At 37.9% G+C, this 15683-nt stretch overlaps 1 protein-coding gene across 1 annotated transcript in view; it reads right to left on the bottom strand.

Moving 5' to 3' along the window:
- LOC131039414 (protection of telomeres protein 1a) overlaps positions 1–15683 on the bottom strand; it is a 312678-nt gene that overhangs the window by 201539 nt on the left and 95456 nt on the right. The window contains exon 4 of the mRNA XM_057972165.2: positions 7193–7385. Within this exon, the coding sequence (XP_057828148.2) occupies positions 7193–7385 (193 nt within the window). The remainder of the gene's footprint in view (positions 1–7192; positions 7386–15683) is intronic.

Raw genomic sequence — 15683 nt, forward strand, 5'->3', positions numbered from 1 at the left:
CCTGATGTACTGGACACTGAGCTAAGAGCCCTCGAGTCGACCGAACTGGGTAACCAAATAGAAGGAGAAGAAATCCCATCCACCCAGGGGATCAAAGTGCATGAACCTACCCAACAAAGCCGTCACGAGTTGCTGCTCCTCAATACAGCCAAAGACGACTCCACCGTCGAGGGAGAGCAAAGGATAGACGAAACTCATGAGCTCATGAGAACTGAAGAGCAACCTTCACATGAGGATGTCGGGCAGTTGTTCAGTGAAATAGGGGAGAATTCAGCTGCAAGCAAAGAGCTTCACACCTCTTTCACTCCTCCGGTGGCAGGGCAGTTGCGAATTTGTGGTCAGTCGGTTGAAAACATAGGAGAACAAAATGCTGACTTGACCCTATCATCAACCCAGACAGTGCCTCAAGAGTGGCTGATTGCCAAAGCTCAGCGCATGGCCGCCACCAAAACACCCATCGATCTAGACGATATCTTCTCGCGTATGGATCAAGCAAAAGCCAAAGGGAAGAAGAAACCAAGGGCATATTCTAGAGTGACCAAGGACGAGAAAAAGAACCGCACTCTTCATATTGCCACCCCGCCCGTACACAAGCCAACAGATCAGATAACACTAGCAGATTATAGCATCACAACTGTCCCCATCGGACGAGCTACCAAAGAGCAAGAAAAAGAAGAATTTAAGGATTCAGTGCAGAACATACTCAGACAACTCGAAGAGATCACAGCGGAAAAGGATATGTATCAAGCTCGTGCTGAGCAAGCCGAGGAATACATCGATCAGCTCCTAAGGCCATTACACAATCCCTCCGAATCCCATATTCCTCCGACAGCGTTGGCGCAAAGGACCACGACTGAATTTGAATGAATTTGGGATACCGCAAAGGCCGTCAAGGAATGGATGCAAGACATCAAGAAAAGGGGAGAGCAGATCCTTAAGGAGGTGAAAGAAATGGCCCTTCATCGAGAGCTCACTCTAGTCAAGTTGTTGGAGGTAAAGAAGGAATCCCTTCACATGCACGAAGTGGCAGCCTCTACCCTTCCCCTCATGAGAGCTCTTTTCTGGACACATGCGCAAATTCCCACATTGTCTACCATCCTAGATCCTCATAGTATCAATGTTCTCAAGGAGTGGTACTGGACCATCACCATGAAGAACGACACCAAAGAAATTATTGACAAAGAAGGTGACGCATGTGAGGTAATTCTGCGGAACATGCAAGAACTAGGTAAGACCATCCTCCGATCAATGGTTTCAGGATGGATAAATGACCTGTCCGACAATGCAATCCAGCCAGACTGGGAAGAAAGGTTGGGGACGGATAAGATTTCCTATTCCGCTAAGGACTTGAGTTTTGCTGGTCAGTTCCATTCAGATATATTATGCTTTGAGCGTAATCGCTCCAGCTGGAAGGATGGTTTAAAGCACGTGGACCAGTATCTCGAGGGCATGCAGTACAAAATTCGCCACCCTCCCATGCCTCCATTCAATCTGCTCTTCCAGTTGTGTATCAAATTCCAGGAATACGTTCGCGAGGAATGAGCAGCAGGTCGTGATTTATGGCAGGAATATCTGCATGGCAAGGATCAGTTTCTAGAGAAAGAGTGTGAGACCGAAATAGAGAAAGTAATTTCTCAAAAGTGCTTTTTTCCCTCCAAATCTTAAAAGTGCACTTTTGCCCAAAAAGGTGACAGTTGACTTTTGGTCAACAAATGTAAAACTTTTTTTATGTACCTTTTTGGATTGTTCCAAATTGTTGTAATTATCCCTTTTTGGGTAGTTATTGCCCATTTTGGGGTAGTTGTTGATATTTGCCTCCCATTTATGGGTATGGGCAGCCATGCTTTATGGATGAATCTGGGCCACTTGTTAATTAAATCTAGGCCATTCATCCTTTTTGAAGCCTATTTAAGGGACTGGTTTTCCCTCTTTTTTGTAAGAAGTTTTTGGATTGTTGTGAAAGCTCTGGAGAAATTTACAGGAATTAATGCAATGAATTAAGACTGTTTTCAAGTTTCCTTGTGAGTGCATGGTGTCCTTCTTCACTTAATTTAGAAAGCTTTCAGTTATGTCTACTTATTTTACATAGCATTTTTCAAATCAAGCATCTGATAGAATCCTTACAGTCCATACCATTAGAGAACGGCTAATTGCTTTTCTTTCTGCATGGTTAATCTAGACCCTTTCATGCTCAGTTCGGTTATCAAATACATACTATGAATGTAGAAGTTCTAATATCGTACTTGATAATATGAAAATCAAGTTTCTCCTTTGAAGATTGCACTGGATTTATGCAAACATTGTGTCTAAATAGCTAGTGATGTTTAATCTAGTTTCCTGGAGGTGTCTGTCTGCTTGACTGAATTTGCTATCTTAGTTAGAATTTACAGTTCATGTCTTTCTCTCCCTCTCTATCCTTCCCTCCTTTTTTCCCTTTTTTTATTCAGAAAATCTACAGTCCTATCAAAACAGTATGAAATTAACCGATATCATCCGATAGAAAGATCGTAAAAGTTCCAGGGAACTTATCCATAAATTGTCAGTTAAACGTAAGTCCCCCTTGTGTTTCCAGCAAAAAACACATCAACCCACTGAGAGATCCCGTAGTCAAGACCTGACAAAAGAAACCTTGAGGTTGTCTCCTTTGATCAAACTCAGAAAACAGCATTAGAGACTTCCTTATCTCAAGAGAGAGTAGGATAATCAGTTGGCTATTCTATTCTGCGTTGGCCGTATGGAGTTTGCAGCAATGCGATTCCAGACACGTCAACAGGGCCCCTATCAAAGACGGGGATGGGGTGCAAAATGCACAACACTTACCTCTATAAATTTGCTAGAAACCTCTACCAAATCCTTCTTTCACACCTTTAAATGCTTGAATGCAAGCTACAAACTTGCACAAACAATCAACGATTGCAATCTCCTCTTCAATCTATTTGCTGGTCTGCTCTTCAATGACTCTATTTTTTTGCTCAAAACCCTCTTTTTCTCTCCTTGTGTTTGCAAACACGAAAAATGACTTTTCAGGTTGAGTCAAAATATATTTACCTTTTGTTTCACTTAAAACAAACACATTAACTTTTTTTGCTTTTTTTATGTTTTTTGGGCAGCAAAGTCTAGGGCTTGGGACTCGACGAGTCTGCCAAGACCCAGCCAGACTCTCGCCTGGCCTCGGCAAAGGCGACCCACCTCGAGACTCGCCGAGTCTTGTAGCTATGATTTAAACCATTAACCAAAAAGCTATTAGGGTTTCTAGAGGGAAGATCTAGGCCATTGAATGGATTGAATCTTGGCCACTGATTCAAAATGTAAAATCAATAAAAGGCCAATGCCTCTCTCATTGTAAAGGGTTAGAAAGTTAGAAAACAGAGCTCGGCAGTAGATATAAGAAGTAGAATTAGAATAGAGTAGGAATTGTTGGATTGCATGGTGTCTTTTCATCAAGTTAATTAATGTTGAGTGATCTTAATGGTGAAGTGTGAGGGTATCCAATTGATTTTAGGTTCATAACCTTGGAGGTTTGCTGATTGTAAATCTCTATGTATGGTTAGTTTGAGCCTATTACTGCTCTCAGATCAATTGTGAACGTTTGTTTCGATTGCGCCAAAATTGGGTATCCAAATGAACGTTCATGGTCTTAAAATCTTTTATTCCCCTTTGGAGCTTGCACTATGAAAGATCCCTGACTAGAAATCTGATCCAATCTGTTGTTTGCTTACAAATTCAAATTCTTTGACCGGCGAATTGTTTACTTTAGAATTTGATGAGGTTTTGAAATTTTGAAGTTTTGATGTTTTATGCGAGAATGATAGACAATGCTTATAGGAAAATAGATGCCAAACATGAATATCAACGGAACTAAATTCAAGATTCTGATTTTTATTGCAGCTTTTAAAGAAATCAGAATAATTTACCAAATTAGAGATATTAAGCCCAATTGTCTTACTAGGAGTCCAACGCCTGTCTGGATGAGCTCTGTTTATTGACCCAAAATGCATTAACTACTTAAACGAAAGCTTTCAAAGCACTACAACAGCTCCAATGAGCTTTATTGACTAATAGTGAATTACCAAAACAAAATATGAGAAGAAATAGCAAGTCAGCTAAGAATTCCAAAATGTTGCCAGGCAAGATTCCCAAATTGTGACCTTTTTCCCTAATGATTTGCTTCTGCTGCTCAGATCTGATATTTTCTTCCCTCCAAACTTACTGTGATCTCTTATTTAGACCCCAACAATGAAATCACAAGCAATTCTAATTCTCCAAACCCTCCAATTATTTTATTTGGAGCCCCAGGCTGCCCAAAATGGTACGGCCAGCTACCTGGAGTAGTACGGATGTAGTGTGAATGGTTGGGGTATCGTCCAACCAGGCCCAGATCAAAGGTTTTCGTCTCCAATCAGGTTTCCTCAAGCTGTTCCTGCAATGCAAGACTGCTGCAAGGTAAAAGATTCAATAATTTTCCAAAAGCATACCTCCCCAATTGGCACGTACAAGCCTTATAAGCCTCCAAACCCTAGATCAAACCCTACATGGCATCTTAGAAGATTCCAAATGGAATCTTTGGGCTTCATAATGGTTCGCTCAACTTGAGGGGTCAGCTTATCATTGAATGGGGCCACTTTTTAAAATATAATTCACTTAGGAAAGTGTGCCAAGGGAGTAATATAAAGTTATTTAAAATAAACAACTTATAACTTAAGTTACTTTTATAACTTTAAATTATAAAGTTACTTTATTAACTTACTAAAGTCATAAAAATGACTAAGTGTATGATTCCCTTTGGCAAGTAAATCATCCCTAAACACTAGAATTCACCTGTGGAGATGGGTGTTAGGTGAATTCCCCATCCTGATAGATCACTCAGGAAGTGGGGACATTACACACTATTCCTGTGGAGTTGTGAGTTAATCTCTGGCTGAGCAGGTTCTAGTTTTATTTGAAATCTATCTATCTGTAGCATCAACCATTGATATCATTGTCCCTAGGATCTCTAAACCCTATCCTGTTGTTCTTTATTTCAACTAGTTTGAGAAGTAAAGCATCACCAGAATGCCATACCAGGTGTAGACCAGCTTGTCCGATGCATAAGTCCCCTTGTGATTACCAGCAAATCACATCAACACTATCCCAAGCTTGGTCATGAACTGACGTTAGGAACCTTGAGGTTACCATGTTTGGACAGTCAATGGGCATACAGGATCCCATTATTCAAGGGTGAGTAGGATGTACTCGATGCATTTTATTCTGCACTGACAAAAGTGCAACACATTTCCACATCAACACTATGGACCCAGATGCTCCTTCAAATGTCCACAACAACTTGCAATGCCAATGTAAATGTGTCTAAAATCCAAGCATCTTCACAAAGATCATTAGATTCCCTTTCTGAATCATTTCATCAAAACAATTATAGCATTTCTCAGAATAAGAATTGTCTAGGTGACCCAAAAGTATATATAGAATTTAATTACTCAAGATTTAATCTGCAACAAATTGGGAATTGAAAAATGCTAAAATATTCATGAAATCAAGGAAAAATGTTGATTTTCTATCTGTCGAAGCATATAACATTTATTATCTTTTTTCTTTTAAAAATTAAAGTATGTGTCATGGAGGCCACAACCCCATGTTTTCTCATGGAATAGCGCCCTAAGGATGTTTCTTATAGGAGTATTGGGTAGGTTGAGGGGATGGAGTCACCACAACCAAGCCCGAATTAACCTTAAAAACCATTAGGACCTTCATTTTTTTGTTTTTTGTTTTTTGCTTTCTTTTAAGTAGCATGGTTTTTTTTTCAGGAAATGAATGGATGGCTTGCCATTCCCAACAAGATCAAGGGACATGTAGACATGTCCTAGCTGCACCAAGAATGACAACACATCCCCAGATGTCCCTCTAAAGAGAGAAACATCCCAAGAATGGGTCCCTGTGGAAGCCTAACACAAGGGATGACTCGTGAAAATTTTGTCCCTGTTCAATTGCCCCTGGGATGTCCCTAATCTGGCAAATGGCCCTAGAACCCTAGAGATGCGTCCCTCAGAAACATTGAATGAATCCTGGTTCAGGAATTGTCCTTTAAAATATGTATGGCTTTCCTTATCTCTTGTTTTCTAGTTACATGTCTATTGTCTGAATCAAGCAACTTGTTAAACAACCTTGAACATGCTTTCGGAATTCCTATCTCACTCCACTGATTCCAATAACAAGTTCTGCCACCACAACCACAATACATTGTCATGCTCCAAAACTCCGCCCTATAGAGGTTCAGGTTCCTTCATTTAAAACCTCAGCCAATGCAGTTAATTAATCCCAACAAGATAGAATAGAGCACTTTCCAATTTCCATCATTCCAAGAGAGAAGTTGGGAAGACATGCCCAATAGAACCAAAGAACCCAAGAAGGGTCTTGATACCTATCTTAATCAGAAAAATTGAGGCAAAGGATGATCTGGACCTCAGCAGGGTTTAGGATGGTTTTATCTTTAGTATAGTCCACCATATCTGGTACTGTCACCTATACTTTCAAATTTTCAATGGAACTTTTCTGGTTTTCTGTTTACAAGGGTATGGTATGCCCATGTTCTATTTCAGGTAGTGCCAATTGTTAGTTTTCTCCACAATTTCTACTGTAAATGCTTCAAATAAGCTTCTTTTGTAACTCCTTTTCCAACATGAATGTACCAATCTTTAATTAGCCTATTAAATAAATAAAGTCCTTTGACCCATTTTGCCATAAGTCAGTACCTTTTAACAACTTTGTGCATTGAAGATTAAGAAAAATAGGAGACAGACCGATAGATCATGAAAATGGAGATTATAAAATCACTACTATTTGCAACACTAAGCACCTATAAGTTCTTCCATGAAACCACCTCATTTCACTTATGTTATTTCTAGTCAACAATAAATGCCATCTTTACATTGATTCTCAATATGATAATTGCTTTCAATGTTATTCCCAGCCTGAATTGAGTCACTAACACATTGCCAGCTGATGTATACTTTTACACATCTGCCAATTATGTTCATAGGAAAAAACAATTATTTGACAAACAACTTAGGAGATAAAGGACTAAGCACCCGATTCAACAACTAATTACACTCTCCAAGTCATTTTTTCATGCAAGCAAATCAGCATTTTGAAAATCAGGTAAGAATAAGGACTGGGAACATATTCAATTATTGTATACCTATGTAAAGAGGAGAGGATTCCAGCCACTTTCGTAGAGAACTTATTAGCATCTTGTCATGGTCTGTAAATTTGTATCCATCATGAGAGAACTGATAAGGTTCATAACTAGAACCACTGTTTCCCTCAAAAAGAAGGAAAGACGAATACTTTTTCTTGGCAACAGCATTGACTGCATTGTTGTGATGTTCAATCTGCAGACAATCAGTTATTCAACTTCAGGTAGCAGCCAAATAGAAAACTAGACCATTATTTCAACTTTTTTTTAAAATGTAAACATAGCTATACAATCACTTGGAGCTAAATGGATATTAACGAATTGGAGCTTTATGGATATTAACAAATCTGAAGACTTCTAATATAGACCTTACCATCAATACAATAATAAATATTTTACATTTACAATCATCAAAATCCTCTGTGTGCGCCAAGCTCTTTGGTTGACAATAACGAACGAGCAATGAGAATGCATGCGGATTACTGACACTATAAAAATGTAAAATAAAAAATTGGTATCATTTCACTCAAAAAGATTGCCTGATAGGTATACATTACTATAGGAATGCAATGGTGGCAACCAACAATGACCCCTGATTACAAAATTATCTCTGTATTATTCCATGATTATAACTTCATCATTCTTTTAAGTAGAATTAGAACTTTAATTCTTTTAAGTATGAGGAAAGATAAATGTCAATATTTCTGATCAATGTCATGTCAAGAAGATGAGATTATCCCTAGGAATAAACCATATACCCTTGCTGTTAGATTACAACAAAAGAAAAAATATATCTTTAGATTTTGTTATTAATCTACACGAGCTCCTAAAATATATACATGAAATTATGATAGTAGTCCTTAAACAATTGCTTGCTAGATTCGTTATTTACATATAAGTTGTAAGGCTCGTCATCTTGCACACATATTTATCAGTGTTCCACGGCCGTTGGGGATGGGGACGCGGGAACGGGCTTCGGGAACGGGGGGACTTGGGCCTAGGAGGGGGAAACGCATTTCCGTGGAACACTGATCTTTATACAATTTGAAGTATAAACTTTCAAAATATCAAGTGATAGGGATGGTGAACTCAAAGAATATCTCTGGGAGAACATTTCTGAAGTTTTGGGAACAACAAAAATTTAGTGGATAAGTTTGCCCTCAAACAAATGGTAATAAGATGTTACGATTAGGGAAGATCCCAAGAAAGCAGTCCACATAAATAGAGAAGACAAAACACCCTTTCAAGACCTTTGCAGAATGATCCCCAAATTAAAATGCATATCCCTGGAACAAGACCTATTTGGAGAGGCTGAAAATGGTAAAGCCTTCTACAATAATGTGGCAAAGGATCTTTACCAGTTACTGAGGCAAAAAGCCACTCTTTCTCCATTGTGAACAAAAGGTGGTGAGTCAGAGACCCTAAAGTGCGCTAGCAAATCAGGTGCCATTTAGTTTGAAAAACATGGGATTCTCTCAAGCATAAACTTCTGGGGAGAATAATGCTCTATGAAAGTCAGTAATCAAAGAAGGCTTCAAAATGTTGGTCTTCTTGCAGAATGTAGAGATGAAACAGTGAACAATGTCTAGTGGAAATGCCCCTTTGCCAGAAATATAGAGGAATAGTTTCAATTTAAAGTTAACTAGTGCACCATTCCTATTTAGAATTTCTTGGAAAGTAACTCTCCCAGTCAGACCAGCCACTTCTCTGAGTTACAGTAGCCACCTATCCATCCCTTAGTTTGCCATGCCCCTAGGCTCTTGCTCTAGTCATCCTTAGCATGCAATGTCCCCTACCATATTTAGGCCTATTTTAACCAAAATTAATCCATCTCAACATACTTATGACTTAAACTACATTGATTAGGAGACAAAACCATCTTAACCTGAATTCAATCAGTGATAACATAATCTTCTTCCAGATATTGAATTGATAATTCAATCAGATTTATAATCTCACATTTACTTATTCATTCAAATTACTGTTTCTATATATATATATATATACCTAAACCAGATTATATTCCCAATAACATAAATTACTAACACTGCACATTTACTAAAACACCAATCATTACTTCACCTAGTAACTGTAGTGGCAGACAGGTCTGTCATGTGTCAGATCTGGTCTGCCACAGTATGTGAAATTAAGCTTGAATACCTTTATATTAGTAGTATAGTTTATGTTAATATTATTATTAATTTCTGTATACAAACATTATCAGGCTATATATATTAAGCAATCTTTATTAAACACATTCCCTATGCATACCGCCGAGAACAAGGATGTTACTGCCTGTAACTTTATAACGGTTCTGATCTGCTCTGGAACGATCTTTTTCTATACCTATCTATCTCCCCCATTTGCCCAACAATGTCTGGTTATAATAATCAAACAGAGCATATATAGAACATCCTATATTGTGTCACGTATCCTATACCTTTATATATTAGACAGTCATAAGCAATAATATAATGCGTATCAACAATGAACAGATTAAAGTCACATTCATTACGCTATATTAAACAATTATAAACAGCATTACGTTATTAGTCAGTAGTATACCGATATAAAAAGTAATAATTATGTCATGTATGGGGAACCAATACCACAACTACCGAATTGAATCGAACTGCTGTATATATCATCTCTTATAAATGCCAATATCTCCTCTTCTTTCTTCCCCCTTAATGCATGATTTCAATCCCCTTATGTATCCACTACCCTCGAATGGTTACATCTTGAAATTCATACCTTTCTCTCCTTCATATCTCTTCACAAGAGATCGTGGCTATTCACCACAACTATTGTTGCCTAATCCTTATCATCGGTTTGTGCTTAATATTATTGATGACTTAACCGCTGCTACTTTACTTCAATCGTGCCTCTTTCATAAGTAAATTGTCCTACTAATTATATGTTAACTTGTTAGTATTAATGACTAATCCTTCGTAATTGTTAGTGCTTGCTAACAGCTAAATACTTCCGTGTGTTCCCACACTCACTGATCATAACGTTATGTCATTATCGATTTATATTACTGACAATATTGTTAATTGCTGTCCTCTTACCCATATATGATTAGCCATCTTACTAATTGATATCGATCACCGTCATAGCTGATGACTAGTTGCGGAATTGATATTCAGAATGTTGTGGATTTGGTAAGGAATGATATTTGATTATGTTCTTGGAGTATCGATGTCTCCATGCTCCCTCGATGACTTGCATGGTCGTCCATTATAAGTTTATCTCAAATCGATATCTTTCACACAATCAATGTCTCGTATTATTCCCCACTATGCCAACAATATTGAAGATATTTGGATATGATGTTTGCGATAGATTTGATGAGTGTATGTGGATTTTTCATGGGTTACCTTTGTTGAGGCTTATACTATTATTTGGAATATTATCAGTAATAATTATTAATTAAATGATAATATAAATAAATAAATTTCAAATAATCATTTCTTGATAATTATTATATTAAATAATAACAATAATTGTTTCATTTAGAATATATGTATATATAATGATCAAGGAGGGAATATGACATAGCAACTCTTGAAACGCCTTGTGCTTTATGTGCCCAACTTCTGAAATTTTCATGCTTAAATTTTACCATCTATGGAGAAACCGCTGCAATAACTTCATAACTGCCCAGAGAATTATGCCAAAAAAATCAAAGTTTTGTCATTTCACGTTCCCAACTCACTTGATAACAACAATTCCACCCAATACTTCTTGTCATGCTTCTTCGTCCGACCCCCACACCTATTGAGCTCATTTTGAGAATTATTTGCTAGGCCCTCACTGATTTTAAAGGCCAATCATCTTTCTAAAGCAAATATCTGTAATTTCTGCCATTCAAACAACCCCGCAAGCTGCCTTTCTTTCCCTACAAACTCTAACAGACCTCTAATCAGCCTAGTCACCCCTTTCTATAGATTACGCCTGTGATCAGACCAAATAAGTGAGTGGTTGTTGTTGGCGGCATTATTGTACACGAGAATAACATTAGTTAATTATGTGTAATTGTTTTGGTTAGTTGGCAACCGTGGGGTGGAAGTTGTTGTGCGACGGTTGGCGCTCGCACCCCCTCGGTACCCTTTTATACTTCGGAATGTAACTTGTAAAGGACACTTATGAATGAATAGAAGATCCGATATACTTTGTCTGCTAGTTACGGCATTATTCTGCGTTATGTTCTTTATGTCTTAAGTTATTCACCCGAGAGGGCAAACAGTTGTAAGCAAATTGTGATACTATAGAGTGCTTATAAGGACTTCATCATCTATCTTCTTCATACTTTCAGTCAAATCTGCTCCCAAGTTTGTGGACACACAGTGCACAATTGGATAGGTATGTGTGCATTTCATTCAGTTGTTAGTTTACTAATTGTTGTTGTATTTAGATTATTCATGCGCATATTTAGATTAGTTTGTATTCTGTTTTGTTTATTTTGTGTGTGCTCTTGTTTTTTCCTGTCTGAATCGGATATTTGAAGGCTTCCAAGCTCCTACCAATCATTTCCGTTGTCTCTAGAAGTCTGCATTGCAAAACAAGGGACTCCGTTCTTCTCATCTTTGCTGGGAATTCACATTTCCAGACCCTAATATCACTTCAGGGATTCTGTTCATTCCTCCTAGATGGAAATTCACATTTCCAGCTTTATTATAGCTCAACAGACCTTCTAAGGTTTTAAGATTCTTACTTCTCGTTTTTCCCATGCTCTTAGAAATTTAATTAGCTACTGGGAACCATTTTCTTATCTCTGTCTGAGCTCTCTAAAGCTCCTTTTCTGCTGTCCCTGTTTTGGAAACTTATTAGGACATTAGATCCTCATTTTATAGACTTATATCACTGTGCCAACACTTTTCCAGCCTTTTGAGGCTCTATTTTTCACTGCCCTTGTATTATGCAGCCTCTTTAGTGTTAGAATCAATTTCTGATCATTATGAGAGCTCCCCAAAACTCTTTGATTTTCCATCATGCACTTACGATAGCCCATATACATACAAAAGTCATTGGTGTATCCATATCAGCTTACAAAGTACTGGGCATTGGTTAATATACTTTAATAGCAGACTTCCAAAGGTCCTCTTTGATGTACCTGTCTTGGACAGTCCATAGACATTTTAAAATTGCATAATTGCACATCCGTGATCATTGTACAGGTTATTTCTAGTCTTTTGAGGCTCATTTACACACAGTCCTACACCTGTAGTAGCCTTTACATGGCCGATTTTGTTGCTAAGCCATTGTATAGGTCTGTGAGACATTGAATATTAATTGGCATGCATCCAGTGCAGCCTCCCAAAGCCATATTGTTTGAGGTCCTTATTCTATTATAATATTCATATGCTCATGTCATTCGACTGTTATAAGTATTGTTGAAATATTGCTCATTCATTACTTTGTATTAAACAAATATCAATCACTTCCATTTGGGCTTAAAAAGGACCTTCTGCTTCCTCTTTTGAACATTTAACTGTTTGAACAGCAGAACATAGCCGTTGTCATTAGTTTCCTAAGTTACCAGTCCTACTACTAGTTTAGATTCAGGTTAGGGGATTTGGTTTGCAGATTCAGTCAAAAAACAATTGTGGTTGGATTCATTTTGTATTTGTCCATATAAAAACACATAAAAATCATTAATATATATAAATATATATAACCAAGCATCATCATATGGGTCTCCAAAAATATCATCATCAGCATCCATATTAAATGATGTAGGTGCTTGTAAATTAAAAGAACCACAAACAGTGCCACTAGCACTGGCACTGGCACTACCTGTAATGTCCCCTACTAGGATTGGGCCTATTTTAATCATAATTAACCCATCTCAACAAGCTTGTGACCTAAACTAGATTGATAAAGTAACAATTCCATCTCGACATGAATCAAATCAGTGATATTCCATAGTTCAATTGATTTATCAATTACTAAATTGTTCGTTCACTATACTAGGTAATTAGTTTAATCATTCATAATGCTAAATGCGAATGTCAACCTTTATCACTGCTTCAGCTTTAAAGACAGAGGATGGTCTTTGTTATTAAAGAGATTGGATACCTCATTCCACAATCAATAGGTTCCCTCGAGATTTACAGGTTGCTGATTCTCACCCTATCTTGGGACTTAACTTCTTAAACACTCATAGTATTAACAAGAATTATTTAAATATAAACATATTCTTCTTACTGTTTACTATCTTATGAACTCTTTTTTTTATTTACAATCTAATATATAATATATGATTCTTATTCTGATTTGATCATATAAATCAACAAATAAATAAGTTAAATAATATTATCAATTATTTAAATATTTGCTAATAACCTATTATTAATACTACTAGTGCTTAAAAGTTAAAACATTATTAGTTATGAGTATATTTAGTGGCTGTAATGGCAGACAGATCTGACGCTGGTCTGCCACTGTCATTAAATTATATATTACTATAATACATATTTTTAGACCATGTTAATACTATTATTAAAATTCTGCATGAAGACATTATCCGGCTTCATATACTAAGCATACAAATTAAGCACATCACCATGCATACCACTAGGAACAAGGATGTTCTGCCTGTAATTTAATAATAGCTTTGATCTGATCCAATCCTCCCTCCTATTCTCTGCCGTGCATCTCCTTATATGAACTTTTTTTCCCTATTTCCATTACTGCGTCTGACTAAATAAGGTTCTTCCCTTTGGAATCATCATCGATGCCTGTTAATATGTATCAAGGGGATGCGAGGGTGAAGGGTTGCATCTCTTCGTTATTCTTTAACAAATCCTAGTACTTAACTCTCGATGGACTCACACCCTTTAGTGGATACTAATAAGCGATTAGTTATCAGCACGGGTTATACTTCATTTGGCGGTGATAATAATACCACTAATGTTTCCCTTTCTTTAAGCCATAAGCGCTGCTTAGTAGAATCGAGGTTCATTAATTAATTTAACGATGTCATTGAAGAAGTCGCAATCCGTATCTGAAATTGACCATTTCTTATTTCGGTAACCATTACAAGATCGTTGCACTAGTTTCTTAATATAAACAAATTTATTTATATTGTCTTTGCTATCATCTGATCGGTGTATTTTGTTGGTCACTAATAATCGCTTTCTTTCCATAATTTGTTGTTCATGATGATCCTGTTTATCACTTGCTCTATCTACTTTAACCATATGGGTGTTACAACCAAGATCACATCCCTCCACACACAACCTTAGAACATGAGTAAATTGATTAATATCATAAGCACCCCGTGATTAGTGTTTGCCACATATGGGTAAACGATTAAATGCAGAAAGTAAATGCATAGAACATAATAGGAATATATTAAAGAACCAATCCCTGTATTAATTCAACAGTCCATGTACATCAAGTGCTTATAACATCACACCCAAATACGACTATCCTCATGATGCTACTTCGAAGGAAAGGTATGCAATACATAATACCCGAAGGGGTGCGACCAACTGTCGCGTCCAATTGCCCTTCAGGAAGACTAACTGATTGTCGTAACCCATAATTACCGACGACAACATAACATAATGATTATTCCCGACAACATCATCCCCCCAAGAAAAGAAGTCGTCTCCGGACCACTTAATACAAAATAGAGATGATGTTCATACATTAAACAGAATCAAGGTATAGAACTACAGGAACTGTTGACGCAAGTCGAGCCCGGAACTCATACACCTGCTACGTCCTCGCCTAAAAACCCTTTTCTGCTACCATCCGATGCTCAAGTACGGATTTCACCATTATTGCTTCTGCAAGGAGGTCTTTTTTTTCCCTTGACATCCCAGTCCTCCTGTGCCTAAACCAAACTTGTCTGCAAAACACGCTTTTCAGTCTCAGCCTCCACCAACTGCTACTCAAATGATACTGTCTCCCTAGCCAATTTGTCCTCGATAGCCACCCGCACTGCCCTCTCACCACCCAACTCCTGGGTACACTGAGCTAAGTCTCACGCTACTACTGCCTCCAACCTGGTGGTCAGCTCCTCCCCAGCCCTCTATGCATCCACCAAGGCAACCTCACGTCCAACCGAGACATACTCCGAGTTCCTCAAAGCGTACCATTCATGCCTAGAAGTGGCCACAACCCTTTGGCACAAAGGCTAGGAGACGCCTCAAATCCTCCATCACACTCCCCAAAGGCTGATAACTGAACTGAATAACTCCTTGGTGCCGTACGACTTCGCGTTCTTGCAATGCCTTCCATGAAACTCTGTTTGTTCGCAACCTCCAAATCCATCTCCCTCTACGGCTTATGGCTTCCCCACCAATGCTTAGCTTCAGGCTTCTTTCTAACAGTACAAAACAACCCAACACTTACCGTGACTTCTCTGATGCCCTTCGCCCAACTCAAAAGTGTATTGTAGCTCAAAAATAAACTAGGGGTCAAGGGGCAGTGCCCCTCGCGGGGTCCGGCCACACGGAAGTCCATGGCGCACATCATTTTT

This window comes from Cryptomeria japonica, chromosome 10 (genome assembly GCF_030272615.1).
Source record: "Cryptomeria japonica chromosome 10, Sugi_1.0, whole genome shotgun sequence".
Taxonomy (NCBI): domain Eukaryota; kingdom Viridiplantae; phylum Streptophyta; class Pinopsida; order Cupressales; family Cupressaceae; genus Cryptomeria; species Cryptomeria japonica.